We start from the raw sequence: 19763 nt of genomic DNA on the forward strand, positions 1-19763 counted from the left end.
TACAACTTTTACAACTTGTTCACCCGTTATTCCTACTGTCATCTCCCACAAAAGGCAGTACTGAACCAATTCAATAAGTTGAGGACTTATTGCAATAAAGCACTGCTTGGTCAATCGTCGATATGCCGAATTGACCAGAACACCAAAACAATTCGTTAAAAGTCGTAAACATGTTCTCCGACGTCTATCGCTTTGCGGATAGGCAAGGCAGCATTGAAGTACGAGCTTTTTTGAATGGAGTTTGGCTCAACTGTCTCCATAAATAGTGAGCCAAGTTGAGCCGGGTAAAGTTCATATCTGAGGGTTACTATCTACCAGGGTTATCCTTCAGTGTCACAGTACAGCTCAAATAAGCACGGCTAACATTAGAGTAACTTTCATAGTTAATATCTAACTAGTAGGCCTAACTAGTTCATATAACCTCTTACAAAGTTGTGCTTTAGGCTTGTCTGTGACATTTAAGCTCTAAATGAACAACTGAACTATGAGTTTCCGAGGGGCCCTTTAAACAGAGTAGGATAATAGCCTTTTATGTGGTCCATGCAGCAGACATAATCCATATGGCACACATACCTGACATGTCACAGGTGGACAGTGCATTGTGTGACTATGTCAGTTGGACTTCATTGTGATTGTTATTATAAAGGTGTCCTATTGCATTAGTAGTCTGTGTGAGGTTTTTACATAATTAATGGGCTAAGAGCTGAAATACAGTCTCTGTGTTTTGCAGTGCACTGTGTTTGTGCCAGAAAAAATCCCATTTGAAAACCTTGGTCCGCTCGGCACCTTGTCCAGATACCTTGTGGATAATCATGCCGACCTCATGTACAAAGGGTAAGTGAACCTACAGTGGCCACTGTGGCTACTGACAGCATGGGGAATACCGTTGTTAACTAACTCTATGGAGTAAATAATTAGGCAACAAAAGCTTTAAGATGATTAAAACAATCACAAATATCTGGGTTAGAGATACACTTAAAGTTTGGGGCTATATATTGGAGCTATATACAAAAAAAAAGTGATAATCAGACAAAAAGTACATACAACTTAGCCTACATCCTCTCATAGGGGTTATGCTTCAAAATTACAACAGAGCTTGTGTAAAACATCAAATTGCTTCTAATAAATCCCTGAAAACACCTGTAAAAAAAGAGGAAATGAAAGCTAAAACTAAGTGGGAAGAGGAGCTTTGGGTAAATATATCAGAAGAGGAGTGGGAAGAAACCTGTATAAGAACAAATAGAGCTGCAGCCTCTTTTGGAGAGAATATGCCTGGAAGACACATATGACATCATTCTTAGCATCTGTTCTCGTAATTCTTCATAATCTGTTGGAGATACATATTTACTTATCTATCATTATTTATTTACTTATTTACCTAATTCTTTATTATTTACTTATTTACAATATTACTTACTCAAATACATGTAGTTACTTGCTTCTGTTGTGTTTGTTTTTCCTGTACTTGCATCATTGCTGGATTACTTTATCAATGTTAATTTTGCTATACTGTACTTTCTATTTATTTATCTCTTTATGTATTTTTTCTCTCACTCCATAGCTGATAGCACATGGGTGGACATGCCTTCACTAAAAAGGAAAAAAAAGGTGTCATATTTGTAATTTAGCTAAATCTTGTCACTAATGAAATGGATCATTGATGTCAATAAAAAGTATATATTAAAAATAGTTACGCAACACACTAAATGTGGCTAAATTTAAGGGTCAAGGGTCAACTACAGGTGTTATATTTAGAATACAAAACATTTCAGAGAGTGATTTGAAACACATCAAATCTATTGTTTAACAAGCTCTAATAAAAAGTGCTGAGATTTTTCCTTCATTTGAATGGAAGGCAATCACTTCCCCAGTTTTTGCAGCATGAATGGGATTCAAATGATGTGCAAAGCACCTAGAGAAGGCTGAAATACACTGTTTAATCAACTACACCCTTAATGATTTTCACCATTTCCAGATTGTTATCACCACATTCTCAGGTGGAGCACTTGTGCTAATCAGCCATCCAGTCACATGACTGCTGCGGCAGCATTAGCATATGACACCTTGGATGAATACAGCAATTAAAGGATAAGTCATGTGACAGCTGTTAAAGCTGAGTGTCCTCCAAGAACTGAGTCAAACTGGAAGGCATGGTTCGGTCTTTGGTGGTTTTGATCAATCCACTGCAAAATCAAAAACAATTTAAAACAAGTTGCTTTATGCTAAATAAGGATAAATAATAATGACAGTTGATAAATCTTTAATGGTTGCCTGTGTGACTCCCATTAATTCAGCACTCACTAACTGAAATAGTGGCAGCTTGTTTTTGCTCATGTTTGTATGAGGAAAAACAAAAGCATGTCCAAGGAGGTTTCACCAGATTCCCAGGCCAAAGTACCTTCTGAATATGGAGGAAGACATGAATTATCTTTAAAGGATGATATGGGAAATCACATTGAATAGAAACTTTAAACACTGCTGATGCTGAATCTTTTTGAAGTTGAACCCTCTTCTCTCTGTTCCAGGTGGTGGGCAATGTGGGCCGTTCATGTCTTGGAGGCCGTTGTTGCAATGAGGGTGTGCAGGTAAGAATGACAAGACCCTTTGTCTCCACTAGGTGGTGCTGTGATCTCATTTTGTTCCCCCTTCATCTTCCATTATAAATGAAAGAGAATTGTGTGTCCAAAAAAGCTGTAATCCCCGAAAAGCCTGAAAATTAATCTTGGGCACACATTGGCATGCAGAAACTTGTAAAAGCTGCCTGTGTTAGTGTGCTTCTACTTCATGCTACATCAGTATACTGGACTGAATGGGTGTCAGTTGGGTATGGCAAGGTGTGGCACTTGTCCAGATATGATCATGTGAGGCCAAAGTTAATCTTTTTATCATAATAATGGAGAGCAAAGATCAAGCAAAACCTGCCATAAATCTATTTGGATGCCATATCTAACTGATCAGGAAGCACTCAAGGCCAATGTTCCTTCTAAATTGATAGTATGACCTACGTCTAATGATTTATCACATTGACCAATAATATTCATATTGCCTTTCCTGAGTTGTTGCTCCACTTGTCCCCACAAATACAGTCAATACAAGTGGGTTTGAATTTTTGGTGGCAAATGATATTGAATGCAGGGGCTTTGCCGTAGCTTAGGGTTTAGGGTATTAACGCCCCTGCTGGATCGCGGATGCAATTCGACCACCACTAACTTTGTCGTTTTTCCCTCCGTGTGTGCCCCCGCAGCCAGAAAGGCATCGACAACGCGGCGACCCGCTGCCTGTGGTTCGTCCAGACCGTGCTGTTCGGCTTCGCCTCGCTCGGCCTGCTCCTCAAGTACGACCCCGAGCGCCCCAAGCAGCACTGACGCCTCACGGGAGAGAAGCCCGCGGAGCACCGCCGCACGAGCTGAATTTGGAAAATCTATCGCACCCCTTCTCCTTCACTGTCCTCCCTTTAGATATGAAGTCCTGCCGAGGGGGCGAGGAGGCGAGGGAGGACACCCAAGCCTCTCCCGTTATAGATTTTCATATAACATAAAAGCATAAACGTCAAAGCTGAAGTTGGATAGACACTACTAAATGATTTCTCACTCAGTTTATACTGAGTATCTATCCTGTGATCTTATGCTGGACCAACATAACTATTTAATTCCATGAGATTTTATACACAAAGCTCAGAGATGACAGTAGCACCTTAGACATAATGTTGATAATAATATAAATAATATAGTGATTGAAGCATCACTATCCTCAGAGGCCTTCTGAACAAACCATGATAATATGAGCTGCTCTAGGTAGAATACATAGTGCAATACAACTTTATACCAGCATTCATCTCAAGTGCTCTCTTGTGCTGATTGTGACAGAACAGGAATTGTTTACATAGATATTCTGAGCGGATTTATTATCTCTTCCTGCGAAAGGGAAACTTTTCTCACAAAATGTTTTGTACTCTAATGATGATTGCATTCAGCTCGGACGGAGCCGATAATGGTATTTTTCCCTGCCGCGGCGCTGGAGATAATGCCAGACAGATTGGCTGCAGATGGTGCGCCGCCGCCAGCCTCAGAAGTCGTAATGGATGAAACGAGAGGAGCTGCCGTACACATGTTTCAGGCTCACATTTGCCTTTCAGATTGAAGTGCTTTGAATTCAAATCTAAACCAGTGTGCTTTTCTCAACACAGAGATATGAAATAAAGAGTGACTAAACTAACTGAAACCTATGTTTTTCTGTCATTCTTCTGAAAACGAAGAACGAACAAAATGCTCTTTATGCTACAGTTTATTGGAGAATTATTTCAAAGAATGTGATAAAACATGAAAATAACATGTATTCTATGGGTGATGGCGGAAATCAGAACTTATGATACATCAAAGAAACCAATATAAACCAATATTACGTTACTCTAACTTGTCCTTATAAATCCCAACTCTGCATTTGGTTGAATTCACACAGTTATTGCAGAAGAAGCTTTTGCTAAATGCGGCTGCTGTGCTTCTGTCACACAGGTAGATGGTGTGAAGTCGTCCAGACGAGGTGAAAGCAGTAGCCCAGGGTCAGAATGTCCTCTGCTAATGAACTTAGAGCATTAGCCCGTCTTAAACGGGCCCGGTCTTCACTGGAGCTGTCTCCAGGCATTAATCAGGGACGACACAGCCTCTCCATATATTGTGTGTATATGGAGAGGCTGTGTGCTGCTACGTCACCTGTGTTCTCTCGAATGCTGAAGACAGATTTCTCCTAAGGGAGACAATAAAGGCTAATCTAGTCTAATCTAAAAGATACCATCGTCTCCAGAGTGAGCCAACACTCTCACTCTTAGGGAAATAGGCCAAACTAACTCTCTCTAACTTTCCTTTACTCCCCCACAACCATCACAAAGTCTCAGCTCATAGAATATGTCCATTTTTATTTGCAGAACACATTTGTTTGGGTTAACACTACCACTTCAGAGAATTTTATAAACAGAAATATATACAAAAACAATGTGCTTTGAAAAATAGATCTCAGATATTGTCATTGTGTATGGAGCAGTATAGAGGAGTAAGCCAGCTTCTACAGTATAACCTGCGTATGTGGGACAGCAGCTAATGAACAGTGTATACTGCATGCTGTGGGATTAATGGTGAGCGTTAAGCACTATATTCAAATTCAACATATTGCAGTAGAACCACTTTACTCTCTAATTACATGGTGCCATGATGAAAGAACTTAGAGAAGCAGCATAAGTAGTAGAAGTAATAGTAAGTAGTACTAGTGTAGTAGTATGAGTAATAGGTGTGCTATAATCTCAAGGCTTTTAAGTATGAACTGAACAGCCATTGCCTTAATGTGTTTTCATACAACAGCTCATATATGATAAAAGTGTATGTTGTGTATGTGTGTGTGTGTTCTGTGAGAGTCAGTCGTCGCACATTTTTAAGAATATGTCTTGTTTCGCGTTATTGTTTCAGTTTGTGTTGTTTTTGTTTGTGTTGTCTGATCACCGGTCCAGCCAGCGCAGAGAAGGGTAACGCTCACACAGTGTCTTGCGGAGCTGAGTGCTCTGTGTCTTATCCCTGGTTTCCACCACACACTCCACCTGTAAACACACACACACACACACTCATCCAGTTAGCCCTGTGACATCACACGCACGCATCCAAAAGAAAAAAATCCATCTTAACTAGTCAGTTGGTCTAGTACTGCGTGTTAAAACTGTTTTTCTTGAAACAAGTGAAAAAAATCTGTCATAATTCCACTCACAGTTTCACAGTTTGGTGACGTTCTCTTGAAACAATAAGGCAGATCGCTAAACTGGTATCAAGAAAGAAGTGAAATCCTTCCACTCCATTCCATTACTGGCAGGTCTTTTCACTTGTGATTTTACCTTGTCTTTCTAGGTCATACACAGGTCCTTGTCCTGCCAACTCACTGTCAACTCCAAGCCAAGATTTCCATGGCAATGCATGTAGAAAAAGTAGTGGATTGGAGAGGAGGAGGTAAGGTAGGAGGGGAGATCAGGTCTGTGTCGGCCTACCTTGGTCTTGAAAAGCTCTGACTTGTCGTTGTGTCTCCGATGGCAGACATCCAACAACCTGGAAGGAGAGATGGAGAGAGAGAGAGAGCAAAGAATTAAAGGTGACATTTATGAACGTATATAAATGAAACAGACTGGCCAAGGTTAGCGAAGTGCAGGGGTTAGAAAGAGGCTAATTCAGTGCGTCTATTTTTGGAGGTGAACTGACTGTCATGCTGAACTCTGTAATAGACCTTGTTCCCACAGCGGCCATTTTTAAGTCACTCTAGAGCAAGAACAAGTGCAAGTTGTCTACTATCACTCAACACAGTGTATGCTAAAGTGTTAACATAGAACACCGGAGTGAATGATCTACAGGAGGCACATGGATGATTTTGTCTATGTTCTCATTACTTAACAGCTAAGTTGACCAACGGGCCAATCTCCCTAAAACCCACCAGTGTATTCCTTTAATATTTAACAAGCCACTGTTGTTTGTGCCAGTGTGAAACCCACCGGACGTCCTCTCTGGACAGGAAGTCCAGCAGCTTGGCCATGTCCCCTGGCCAATCTCCCAGCTGCACCGTGAACTTGCTGACCCGGTCGTCCAGCACCAGCGCCCGCTCCACGCACTGCCTCACCAGCTCCAGCTCCATGTTAGCGCTGCTCACCACCACCGCTACCCTGCAGCAGAGACACGCATAGAGGGAGACAGACAGACAGAGAGAGAGAGGGAGTCTTGTTTCATCTGCAGCCAAACAGATTATCGCTGCTGACGAGAGAAATCCCCGCACTGCCAAAATGTCAGCTTTTCAGGCATTAAGAAAAAGAGCTCTACTTTCAGAGTGATGACTATATTTGAAATGATACAAAGGGTTTTGACAGGGTTTCTCACCCCCAAGATTCCTAAAATTTGCTCAACCCACAGAGGACTGTGAAATCCTCTGATTTGTGGTAGTTGCCAGTTTTTTACCTGACAGAAGCATTTAATTAATGCTGGTCTGTATTCATATCAATGTATATAAATCTGTGCAATCTTGAGGATGACCCAAGCAGCTGAATGCTAACAGTGAAGTGGTCTAGTGGTTAGAAAGACCTCTTTGTCCTTCAACTGGAGGACTCAAGTTTAAGCCCCCATGTTGGCAAGCGTCCACCTCGCTGACATGTCCTTGAGTAAGACACCAAATCGAAAGAGGAGAGAACTTCCCCGTGGCATTCAGCGAGGTATCACAATATTAACAAGTCTGACCCACTTTTTGCCCTTCAGCTCTGGTAGCTGTCCGGCCAAGATGGCGGCCAGTCCCATGGCCGCCTCTGTGTCCACGGTGGAGCGTTCGAACTCCTGGAACCGCAGCATTGCCACCAGAGAGTCCTCCTCCCTTTGAGTGAGAGATAAAAGAGAGAGAAAAAAATGAAAGGTTGGGAAGCCGTGTCAATTCAAATGTGGAATTTGTAATTATACAGAGGGTTTCACAGTTCTATGGGTTTTGAAATTAAAGGGTTTAATTCGAAAATAATCAAATCCACTTTTAGAAGAAAATATTACCTGAAATTCAGTCAGTATTTCAAAAACATGAATGGATTCTACGCTTGAATACATAACTGCTTTTCAAGTCTTTTGATGACTCATAACAGAAACCCATTATCTGCATTTTTAAGCGTAGGCAGCAATTACGATGGATATCTCATTTTTGAATGAAACTTTTTAAAATTGAGTGTGAAACTCTGCTGTATAGATGTAATACCTGACAGAGATGACTTTGTCTACTAGTTTCTTTGCCAGCTGGAAGGTGTTAACACCCAGTGAATGTTCCACAAGATCTGACGACAGAGACAAGACGTGAAGGTTAGGTTCTGTTACTGCAGAAGAGAAATTATAGAGCCATGTTAGCCTTCAAATGTGAACAATGATCAGGGTTATTCCACAAAGATATTACCTCCATATAGTTTCTTATTGGGGTTGCTGTGCATGTCTTTGAGTGGGCTGTTTGTCTTCAGGGATTGTAACAGGAGAGGGAAACCTTCTGGTTCGACTCCCTGTGGAAGAAAATCCATTGTTAGAATTAAAATTCATAGTGTTTCTGATTATACTAGCATTATACTAGCTTTATATTGAGTTTTTGTAACCACCTTACACAATTCATGCCTCATTCACAAGGCTTGAAAATCCTTCTTGTTCCCCTTTATCTACATCATAATCATAATAGAAGTAGCATTCATAGAATTAGCTTCATAGAATTCACCTGGTCAGTCTATTTCATTGAGCATGTGGTGCTAATATTATACTAATACTACCACATTCACTGTTTGTTTCGAAAGTTTCAAAATAAAATTGCTCATGCAGCAACCTGTCCACTACAATTAAAGATGCTACGCATTACATTTTAACAGCAATAAACTATTATCGCGTTAACTGTGAGACATTAGTATGATTACTGTATAACAAATGAGAGCATCGCCAAGAACAGTGGCAGCTTCTGCCAGTCTCGACACTGCATTTTACATTGTGTGTCGGATTTAGTGGGAAATCTGCTGTGTTGCTTTACAGCACAAAGTCATATTGCTTTACTGCACAGAACAGGAAGAGGGCGCTGTTCTTCCAGTGCAAACAGAGTGAAAGCTTGCAGAGTTTCTCGCAATGGCAGATGGTGTAACAAGTGAAAAACTAAAGGAAAAATCACTTCCAACATATTTAGTAAAGCCAAAGAGAAAAACACATGCAGAGTGATGCCAGAGACAAGGAGTCGGGACAAGTAGCAACATCCTCTTTACGATAAGAAGCAAAGGGGGTTTATGGGAAATGTGGTCTCAATTTTGAGAAACACTAGCGCTAATAATATCACTGGTGTGAGATAAAGGCTACCAATCATCTTGACCATGGTCTCATTTGTTTACGGTAATTATACCAAGGTACTATAATCAATTTGACAATGATATATTGATGTTTAAAACTAACTAACTTTAACTACAAAAAACGTCTTAACTTGGCTAACTGAGCGTCAACTTACTATGACAAGAACGCGTGGGTTGAGGTGTTTGATGGCTGCGGCTGTGCCAGCCAGCAGACCGTACTGCCCACCAGCGGGCACCACCACTGCATCCAACTTGGATACTTGCTCATAGATCTCCATGCCCACAGTGCCTAGTCCTGCCAGGTACACTGCACTTTCATCTCTGGCAACCAGAAAAGAGACAGAGAAAGAACAGATCAGAAGGTAAACACTGAATGATTTTAGAGCGTCCTGGTGGTTTAGCAGCTATACGCTAAGCTGCATGCCATGCACGCAAAACACCATGGGTTACAACCTGACTCATACCATCCCCTTTCTCATTCCTGTCTCTCGCATCTCCCTCCTTTGTACACAAAACAGAATAGACAAAAACAGAATAGATTTTCTTGGATAGATCTATGCAATAATACAATAAGTCTTCCTCGTGTTTGCCTGGTAAACCCACAGTACATTGGGGCTTTACATGAAAATACAAAAGTACAACTGAGGAAATTAGGAGCAGATTGTGTGAGAGAAATGACTTCCAGAAAAATCATTTCAAGATTAACTTTATAACTATGAGCCAACATTTCATTAGGAAATCCAAATGTAACAGTACTATGACGCATCCTTTAATATTAGGAATGTGACATGGCCGATACTGCATGAAATGCTTCATGGGTGAAAAGTCACTTCAGCTTCACCATTTGTCTCAATTAAGTAGTCTGATGGTTCAAAACCCATAATTCACCAACATCATATGGCAGCTATACCCTTCACTAATTTACTGTTGCACTGCCATCTTGGACCAACCCAGCTAAGTCAAGATAGACTCTCCTGTTACTATATTACTTCTGATTGGTTGAGCCGACTGCAGGTTAGTGTTACTTTACTTTTGACAGGCAAAGATGACTTTGTGCCTGTCAGCCACCATACACTCTCTCTGTGAGCCAATCAAATCAAAGCAAAACAATGCTCCAAAATACTCTCTGGTAATTTGAATTCTGTTGCACTTCATGATGAATTATAAACTTAACCAAATGTATAAGTGAGTGCGCAAGTTTAAAATTAAAACATTACCTGATTCTCACAAAATAGCATTGAAAACAGGCAGGGTGACATATTTCTATGAAAAAATGTATATTGGCCTGTACATTTCTTTAGTTTACCAGCTCTTTGCAGTTGAAACAAAATTTTTTGGACACTATCAGTGCTGCTAGTGGCCTTCAGTTACATATACCTGCCTTGCCTCAATATATGACAAACCCTCTTATGTGACATGTCAGACTGAGCGTCAGTGAGACTCACTCCTCCAGGTAGAGGTATCCGTTCTCCCTGGCCAGATGGCGGGCGTGGTTCTGGGAGTCCCGGGCCGTGCTGCCGTAGGAGATGACCATGGCACCGTAGTCCCTGTAGATCCTGAGGCGGGGTGAGGAGCAGCAGGACGGCATGATGACAAACACCGGGATCTTCAGCTCCACCGCATGGTGGGCCGCGGCCATGGAGAAGTTACAGTCCGTGGCCACGATCACCCCCTTCCTCTGCTGCTCCTGGAGGCACAGGATTGGTGATGATGAGACACACCGGACACATATTCACACATGAGCACACACAGAATACACAAATAAATTCAAATGAATCTAAAATCATCTTAGGACATTTTGATGAATCATGTATTGTAGCAGGACACACAACCCAATTATACTTTCAGATATATTTCAGGAAAAAGGCGCAAAAAGACATTAAATGAACCTCAACCCAAAATCTACTGTTTTTTTATTGAATCAGCAAATATGATTCTTGTGTTGTTGTTAGTGCATTGTAATTTCAAAGGAGATGGCATTTTCAAAGTGAAAAATATACATTTATATTTGTAACTTTTTGTGCTTGCAGCTACAGTTTTCATAGACCACTGCATTAACTCCACACTCATTCCAGTGAGAAATGGAGTAACGTGAATCTTGTAAATTAAAAGGCTAAGAGTAATACAGAGACATTAATAATAATATGGTAATAATAGAGATATTATCTAACCTGGTAAAGACCTCATAATGCACAGGATCAATTCCTTCACCTTCATTGTTCAGGTACATTTTTAGTAAATATATAGTATATCATTGTCACATTAATTGTGATATTGGTATAATTGTTGTAGACAAATTAGACTATCTGTGAGTCTCCACCTCATGCCAGTGGTATAGCTAGTGCTAGTGTTTCTCAAAATGAAGACCACCTTTCCCATAAACCCTGTTGCAAAGAGGATCTTTGCTTCTGCGGTCAAAGGTTAGCGTTCCCGAAGAGGATAAACATGTTGGAAGTAGTTTTGCCTTTCAATCCTTCCACCATCTGCCATTGCCAGAAACTGTGAAATCTTTAGCTCTGTTTGCTCAGGAAGAGCAGCGCTCTCTAACTGTTTTGTGCCGTAAAGCAATCCAGCAGATTTCCCTCCATAATCGACCCAGTGGCTCACAGTGTAAAATGCAAATTAGAAGCCATTAGAGGCTGCCAATCTTCTCAGCGATGGTCTTCTTTGTTTACAGTAATTATGCTAATGCATAATGCCAAAATGAATGTGGTTGGATTTATTGATGTGAAAATGCCATATGTAGCACCTTTAAGACTGACAGCCACGTTTGCACTAGTCTCGCTAGGCCAGACCTTTCTCCACAGCGCTGTACACTTGCACATGCATAAATACTGTATAAACACATGCACATGCACATATAAACATACACACACACACACACACACACACACACACACACATTTCTTGGCCACTGTACATTAAATCTGCACTTAGACATGACAGACATGAAGGGATCATCCTCTCTCTCTCTCTCTCTCTCTCACTCTCTCTCTGTTTACCTGTGTGAGGGAGGTTAGCAGGTACAGCACGCCCCTCTCCTTCACAGAGCCTGTGTAGTGGAGGTGCTCCTTCTTCAGGTAGATCTCCATACCGTACTGTTTGGACAGTCTGGAGTACTGGACACACAAACAAGCAGCATTATGAGATCAGCTATATCCTTAATATCAAGGACCATAGTGTACAGTAGGTTGACCCGCCTAAATTCAGTTTATCTACCTTGTTTATTTGTGAAATAGAGTTTATACACCCTTTTAAGCTGATGTAAACCTTTAGGATCTAAATTTATAGTATACATTATAAGAAGTAGATTCAATATTTTCAAGAGAAATAGAAGATTAATCAATATTCCTTTGGGTATACATTTTTAATTTCATTAGATGAAACTTTAATGATCCCTATGGAGAAATTTGGTTGTTACACCAGAAAATACTGGGATACAGCAAAGAAAAGAAAAACTGAATGTAAATGAGAATAAAGCAAATGGGATAACGGACAATTACACTAGAATATATGAAATATATGAGTGAAAAGTATGATAATATGCAAAGAAATGTGCAAAAATTTGCAAAATAACAGTAGGAGAACATGCTTAGACAGAAGAAAAATGAACGAAAAAATGTATGATACAATCTATATGAAAAATATGAAAATATATGCAGTATGAAAATATATACAAATGTGAAGATATTGGCATCAAAATAAAATATGAGAATGTGAATAAAAATATGCGAATTTACAGTATACTGTATATACAGAATGTGTAAAGTGTGTGTCCTATTCACATTAACAGGTCTACAGAAGGCCAATGCTATACATGTATTGTAAAAGAAAAACCATAACATTCACCTTATCAAATATATATATATATATATATATATACATATATCATATTTACAGATGTATATGACAAATATACAGAATGTGCAGATTTGGATATGCACATTACTGGCTGTTCCCTTATCAAAACTAGAGGTACCACAAGTACAGAAAAAATAAAAAAAATCATGTTGTTCCTCTAGTGATCACCAACTGGAGGTCAGAGGTCACCAGCCTCTCTATCTGCCACCACATCACTGTACACTATAGTAAGTCATGCTATATGCTATACCAGCGTACCGTGCAGGGTGTCTTCTGTATCCCGGACTGGATTCTGAAAGCCGCGGCGCTGATGTCCTCAAAGCGGAGGAACTGGGGAGCGGGCTTGGAGGCGATTGCGAACTCGCTGACTCTCCTGGTCTTGGGGGGGTCCATGAACAGCACCTCGGGGGCCCCCACCACCTTGGCCTCCCACACCCTCACGTCCCCGTTGAGGAGTTCCTCCTCGCCGAAGTCCTTCAGCCGCTCCGGCTCGATGAGGGTGGGTCTGCGGCCCACCGTGCCGTTACTGACGGGGCCTCCTTTATAAGAGCTGCCCGGCTCACTGGGGCCCAGACGCAACTCATCTCTGGGCAAGAGAGGGAGAAGGAAGAGGTCATGAATAACTGCAGGATACAAGGTTTCATTCCCAAAGGAGATATCCTTTGGGAATCCTTTCCGCAAAAATGATTGATAGCACAAAATGAAAACAAATTATACATATTAAAGGATAGTAGGCAACGTACGACCTTGGGTCTTACACACTGGTCACCCCGGATCCAGTATAGTGTAGAGCAGTGGTTCTCAAAGTGGGATCTGGGGACCCCCATGGGTCCTTAAGTGGGATCCAGTGGGTCTCCAGCAAAATGAGCATCATATAGACTTAATTCATTAGAAATTATCTGACTTAGAGAATGTATAAAAACAACAATTCTAATCACTATTATCAGTATAATCTTATGAAATGAGTGTCTGTGGTCTTCTTTATGTATATTTAGGGCTCTGTAATGTGACAACATTTAAGAACCCGTGGTTTAGATATTAAATGATGAACTTCAGGTGATTTCAAAATGGATGTGTAGTGTTTTGGAAAGGAGCTCTTCATGTGATATTTACATTTTGAGAATCACTCACATCTACAGTACACGTTTGTCTGGTAGTGAACCTTTACATTTTTCTGCTCATACCTGCACTATGTTCATCCTCACTATACATCTCTGTACAGTCTTGGTCTTCTCAGAATATATGTGTAAATTCAATTTGAGGATACTGTGCTATACATATTGCACATATTGTGTATTGTATCAAAATGTGGCCTCTGGAAGATGGTAGTAAAACTATTCCCTGAACAGAGCTACACACAGCTTCACTATCAAGATACGCCGTAATAGCTGCAGGAAACCACAGCCTGTTCATTTATAAACCCAACCCACACACACCAGGGCTGAGTCACTTCACTTTTAATTCACTCAGTTCAAAATCCACGCTGGCACTGCAATTCAAACATCAATATTACTGCCTTCGGTCTCAATAACTTTGAGATTGGATGGAAGAATCTTTCTACTGCGAGAGTTTTACAGTTTTGGAGTTTTGAAGGAAATCCACTTCCTGAATTGATTGAAGTGGAAGTGGACTGACCTTAACCCTGGCATGCGTGTATGTGAACACCCACCCACCTACACACACACCCCCACACACACACATTGTGCACACATTCAGTCTGGATGCCTCAGTCTGAGATGAATTGATTCACCTTTCATGTCAGCTTCCACTCAGTGTGACTGATCACATGTATAAGTCAACTTGTGATTCATTGGGTTGTTCAGCTCCTCTTTTCAGGAGACAGACAAACGATTAAAGTGGTAATAAGGGCCGAAACTGAGAGAGTTTGATTGATAATAGCTCACTAGATTGAATATAGTCAAGCAGTGCTATCCATCTACGTAGTTCAGTTTCACTCTAAATCTCCTAGCTCTTTCACTAGTCTAATGACATTGCACAAAAGACTGGATTGGTTTGTGGGTTTAGTTAATTAGGGGGCTCTTTACACAGTATAAACAAATAATAGGATTACACCCTATCACTTAGCCACTAAAGCAGATCACAAATGGTTAACAGCTAAGGTGGAAACTTTAAATACATTGTATCTGTGCCAGTTGTATGTAGTTTTCTGCATCAGGACAGTTCAGAGAGCCCTGGGCAAGTCTTTAGTCACAGAGAAATAAAATAAATTGACTTTGAAATGCTATTGTCCTATGTGGCAAACCCCACCCATCCTGGCATCCTGGCACCTAAGTAGGCAAAAGCAAACCATAATGGATATCAATCTGTCTTTCAATGATACAGAGTTTTCTAGTGTTAGCGTACCACCTCAGCTAGCATCAAGAGGCCACCAGGTGGAGTACCGTTCCCAAACAACCATATGAATTTCACTCAGTGTTGCCAGCATTCCCCAGCTCTGGCCCTGAGAACGTCCCAATCTATTTATATCACAATGATCTGCCACAAACAATACTGCGACCTTTCACCTCGTTCAGCCTCGTCCATTACTGCCCTATGCCCTGCTAGTCGGTCACTTTCTCATTGGCATACTGTGTGCACTTGTATGAAACTGTGAAGAAAAACATTGCCTGGCCTGTGTTGACTGAGGCACTAGTGATTACTTTAGGTGCGTTAGCTCAAACATGTACTTCAAAAACACCATCAAAAGGGAACAGGAGCCTGCACACCAGCCAGTATCGAGCCTCAAAAAAGGACATTAAGAAGCTGAGATAGTAAAAATAGGTTCTTTTAATTTGACATGGTGCAAAACATCTCAGCTTCTTAATGTCCTTTTTGTGCAGTCTCCTTTTCCCACTTGTATGAAAAAACCCATATATGGCAAAAAGCTCCCCAGCAAATAAAGTTCAGCTATCATAATGTGCACAATGTCAGATGTTCATATCAAAGTACTGAGCTATAGCTTAGCCTGAGACTAGTCTAACCACACCCATATGACCCTATTCCTTGATGTTGCATCACCATACCCACAATTCTGCATCTGTATGTAATTCAGATGGGTTAAATAGCATTTTCACATTCTTTATATGGTTTTAGTCTACTTATGTGCCAGAAGGGTCTGGGATGCCTTAAAGAACAATATAATGAATGCCAGAAAGTTTAGACACTCACATCAAAGTATTTGAAAGCATCCTAATTGTCCTGATGCAGTAAGCCCCACCCATCTGGTGCTCCATGAAGCTTAAAGCAAACAGTAGGAATTATTTGCAACTCATATTTGACCTAGGTCTGATGTCTTGCATTATACAATGGGGTTGAGTTGTAATGCAGTATACCATAGACTTCTACAGATACTCACTGTTACCCCTTTTTGTTTGATTTCCAGAAAAAGACCCTGTACACCAATTTTTAACACCTCTCTGTCTTCCTGTGAGATGTCTGTCTGTGATTTACCTGGGGAGGAAGAGGAGGATAAAGGAGAGGACCAGGCGGAGGAGGAAGCCTACCAGGGCTTGGAAGGGAGGGAGTAGCTCTCCTTTCCCACCATAACCTGGAGTGGAGCTCAGGGGGCTAAAAGAGGCTGAGGAAGATGAGGAGGAAGAGGAGGATGAGGTAGGGGAGAAGGAAGAGGGGGAGGTCATCGCTGCTGTGGGCCTGGAGGGAGCAGGAGGCGGTTTGGGAAGGTCAGAGGGGAGTTTGGAGGCCTTGGATTTGGGGACGGGTGCAGCCAAACATGGATTTGGAAGTATTTTAGTCACAGCGGACGGTTTTGTTGATTTCCGTCTGCGATTAAGGTGAGGAGGAAGCGGTGGAGGAAGAGATTGGAGAATTGAGGACGTGTCTTTTTGGGTAGGCTGCCAACAAGGTGAAGGAGAGGGAAGGGAAGGAACTGGAGGAGGAGGAGGAGGAGGAGGAGGAGGAGGAGGAGGCACTGTGGCTGTCAAAGCAGGAGCTGCTCCAGGAGTCAAACTAGGAAGTACAGCGAGATGCTGTGGCTTCTCCGGGTCTTGGGATGGAGGCTGATTTGTGGCCTGGGCAGGAGCTACATCTGTCACTACGGGGTTGATCTGGCTAGGGGAGAGGTCTGCAGGATCGGGGGGATCACAGGTTGTAATTTCCCACCTCTGCCAGAAGGGGTCATTCTCCTCGCTGTCTTTAATTGCTGGCCTGGGTGAATGCAATCGCTCAAGTCGCTCGGTCAAGTAGCTCGAGTAGAAAAATTGAGCGGCAAAGTTCATCCTGTATGATCCACGTTCCTCCTATAGTCCCAATGGTCTCTCTCTCTCTCTCTGTCTCTGTATCCCTCTCCTCCTCCGGCTGCTGTGTTGTGTCCGAGGGATAAGAGGACACTGACTGGTGGTGCTCCCACAGTGTAACGTCCGCTGCCCCGGCTCCCTCCCTCCTTCACCTCCCCACGGGCTATTTAAGGAGGGATTACCCTGGGGCACGTGCTTGGTGGCCCTGCAGCCTGTCTCCAGTGGCCTGGCCCCTCCCAGGCGCTCTATTCCTGGGCCCAGACCGGGATTACGGCCCCATTCTGTGACGTAGTGCTAATCAGACGGTCTAAGGGGATAGATGCAGACTTAGGGTTTATCTAGGGAACAATGATCTGGAGGCTCATCCACACAGAGGAGACGACTATGGATGGAGGATCAGAAATGAAAGATAGCGGGGCGATGGGAGCCTGAAGGGTGGAGACGCAGGTTTGTGACCAGAACATTGCCGAGTCGAGTCCCTGTACCGGCAAAATCAGGGCCAGGAAAGAGAATTGAGTAACGCTATTATGTCCTCCCTCCATATTTAGCATCGAGATGCCCCAGAGCAAGGCACTTCACCCCCAACTGCTCTGCATAAGATGCTCAGAGGGCAACAAAGAAGAATATCTGTATTTAATGCATAACATAGCTCTCAGGTATCAGTGTTTGCAACAGTATGAAAGTGAAGCGGGAGGTTGCTGAAGAAGAAGCATACCTTTTCAGCAAGCCTTCCCTGGATAAATGAATGTTACATAAACTAACAAACAAACCAAATCTATAGTGCAGTGCAACTCTAGTGGTGGGGCAGAGAGAGGCGGGCTGCCAGCCAGAAAGATAAGCAGAGACAGTGTTAGGGAAAGTGGAGAAGAGGTAGATTGGTTGCTGCCAGTCCACAGCAGGCAGTCTAGATCCTACTCAGTCCTGATCGGATGTCCAACGTCTCCCTCACCTCTGAGCTGAGGAGCGACAGCGATGCCAGCATTCCCTGTCCAGATACGCAGGGAGATAACGTAGACTGCGCAACTCAGCTCAGATCACTATAGGAATCTGCATAATGAGAGATAATCCCTTTAGCAGACATGGCTCAAATAGCATTTGCAGATAGATCTTAGCGTAGTGAATGGCGTACCAGGCGGGTGGGGTTTACTGCCTCAGCACAATTCAGATAGTGTCAAGTAAGTTGTCAATCACTGCTTGTATTGTGAATTATTGGACGGAAAGGCTTATTTTTAGCTCTGATAAACGACCCATAGTATGCAACAGGTAAATCTGAGTTTTACATTTGCTTTTTTTGTAAACACTGGATTAAAAAAGGCCATACTAAGACTTAAACACTGACTTTTGGGGAATTTTGACAACAGGATTGGCACCAAAATCATCTCTGTGAGTCGATGGTAGATTCTGTCTGGTGCTCATGCCAACGCTTGAGCACCAGATGCTAACTTTAGCTAATGCTAAAGGTTTTGCGCTGTTGATTTGTAATGGACTTCAGTAATGATGACGATTGAGATTTTGTTTTCAGAAGTGAATGGATCTACAAGCCATAGAATAATGATTGATTTTGGTGCCAATCTTCTCACCACATATTGGGTAAGGTGATGAATGGACCAAACAACCAAAAAGCCACAGTAGTCCTTTAAGACGAGCTAAGAAAGTTGTAAGAAGCATATTGTCAAAAGTCAAACTCTTCAAGAGCATACGTGAATTTATTTAGGCCGTCAAATAAACTGCTGATTGTTTCTGTAAGCACAGTATGTCTACCAAAGGATTAGGAGACAAGCGAGGGGATCCAAAAGCGAAGGTGAACTAATGGCTTGTTTTAAAAGCAGAGGGTGGAGCTTTGTTTCTTTTGATGCAGTCACAGACTCCACAGCTACACACACACACGAACACACGCCTCACCCAAATTAGATTTAGCTCCTTATAAAGCGGCAGGACAGCAGTGTATGCCAAGGGCCTAACGGGTACAGAGAGCTGAGCACATTTCTTGGCAACAACGCACCAAGGTTTAGTGGGGTGGGTCCTTGTCCAGGTGGATTTAACTAGTAGATTGGATATGAGGTGCCAGAGAGGTGGAAGGTCACCACCCACCTTGTGTTTGGGGTTTGAGAAAGAGGGATTCCAGACTTTATTTTCACATTACATGCTTCTTGCACAAACAACCACATGCACACACACTTTTGTACTTTTGTCCTTATGTGGACCTTCCATTGACTACTATTCATTCCCTAACCCATAAACTAACCTTAACCTTACCATCACCTAAACTTATAGTCCTTATTGGAATCTTAACCCTAAACCCAACTCCTAACCCTAAACTCACCCCTTGTAGGAGTGAGGACCAGGATTTTCCTAATCTTTCTATCCTTCTGAGGACATTTGGTCATCATAAGGATTGAAGTACACAAACATACACAAACAAAGCCCCATTTAAGATTATTGGGGGCAAATAGAGTGCTACCCCTCCCCTCCATGCCCTGGTATGCTTCTTTCTCCTTCATCCTCCTCTCGATCCCCAGGCAACTCACGCTGGAGAGAGAGAGACAGAGAGAGAGAGAGAGAGAGAGAGAGAGAGAGAGAGGGAAAGAGAAACAGGGAGAGAAAGACGGATAGACAGGCTGACAGTGTGAGACAGAGGGCAAAGCAAAAGACAGAGGAAAGAGAAGGATTGGACATAAATAGACGGTGACAAGGTGACCCCTCCCCCCTCCTCCCCCCACCAGCGGTCTGTCACACCACAGGTCAGCGTGACACCGGCTGACTGGGTGCCATGATCCTCTGGGTTTGGAATCGTG

General features: G+C 42.3%; 2 protein-coding genes across 2 annotated transcripts in view; one reads left to right on the plus strand and one right to left on the minus strand.

Annotated features, from left to right (window-relative positions):
• tmem254 (transmembrane protein 254) overlaps positions 1–4215 on the plus strand; it is a 4950-nt gene extending 735 nt beyond the window's left edge. Inside the window, exons 2-4 of the mRNA XM_071924815.2 lie at positions 731–834; positions 2526–2585; positions 3245–4215. Coding sequence (XP_071780916.1) covers positions 731–834; positions 2526–2585; positions 3245–3365 — 285 coding nt within the window. The 3' untranslated portion in view covers positions 3366–4215. The remainder of the gene's footprint in view (positions 1–730; positions 835–2525; positions 2586–3244) is intronic.
• A 1270-nt stretch (positions 4216–5485) lies between these two features.
• On the minus strand, positions 5486–16950 carry LOC139931343 (L-threonine ammonia-lyase). The gene is made up of 11 exons (XM_071924822.2): positions 16835–16950; positions 12974–13301; positions 11857–11973; positions 10300–10541; positions 9010–9175; positions 7939–8038; positions 7747–7822; positions 7255–7380; positions 6518–6685; positions 6023–6080; positions 5486–5584 (listed from the first exon to the last, which is right to left on the minus strand). Exons 1-11 carry the CDS (start codon positions 16948–16950, stop codon positions 5486–5488), a joined length of 1596 nt encoding a protein of 531 aa, XP_071780923.2.
• Between the last annotated feature and the right edge of the window lie 2813 nt (positions 16951–19763).

This window comes from Centroberyx gerrardi, chromosome 15, assembly GCF_048128805.1.
Source record: "Centroberyx gerrardi isolate f3 chromosome 15, fCenGer3.hap1.cur.20231027, whole genome shotgun sequence".
NCBI lineage: Eukaryota > Metazoa > Chordata > Actinopteri > Beryciformes > Berycidae > Centroberyx > Centroberyx gerrardi.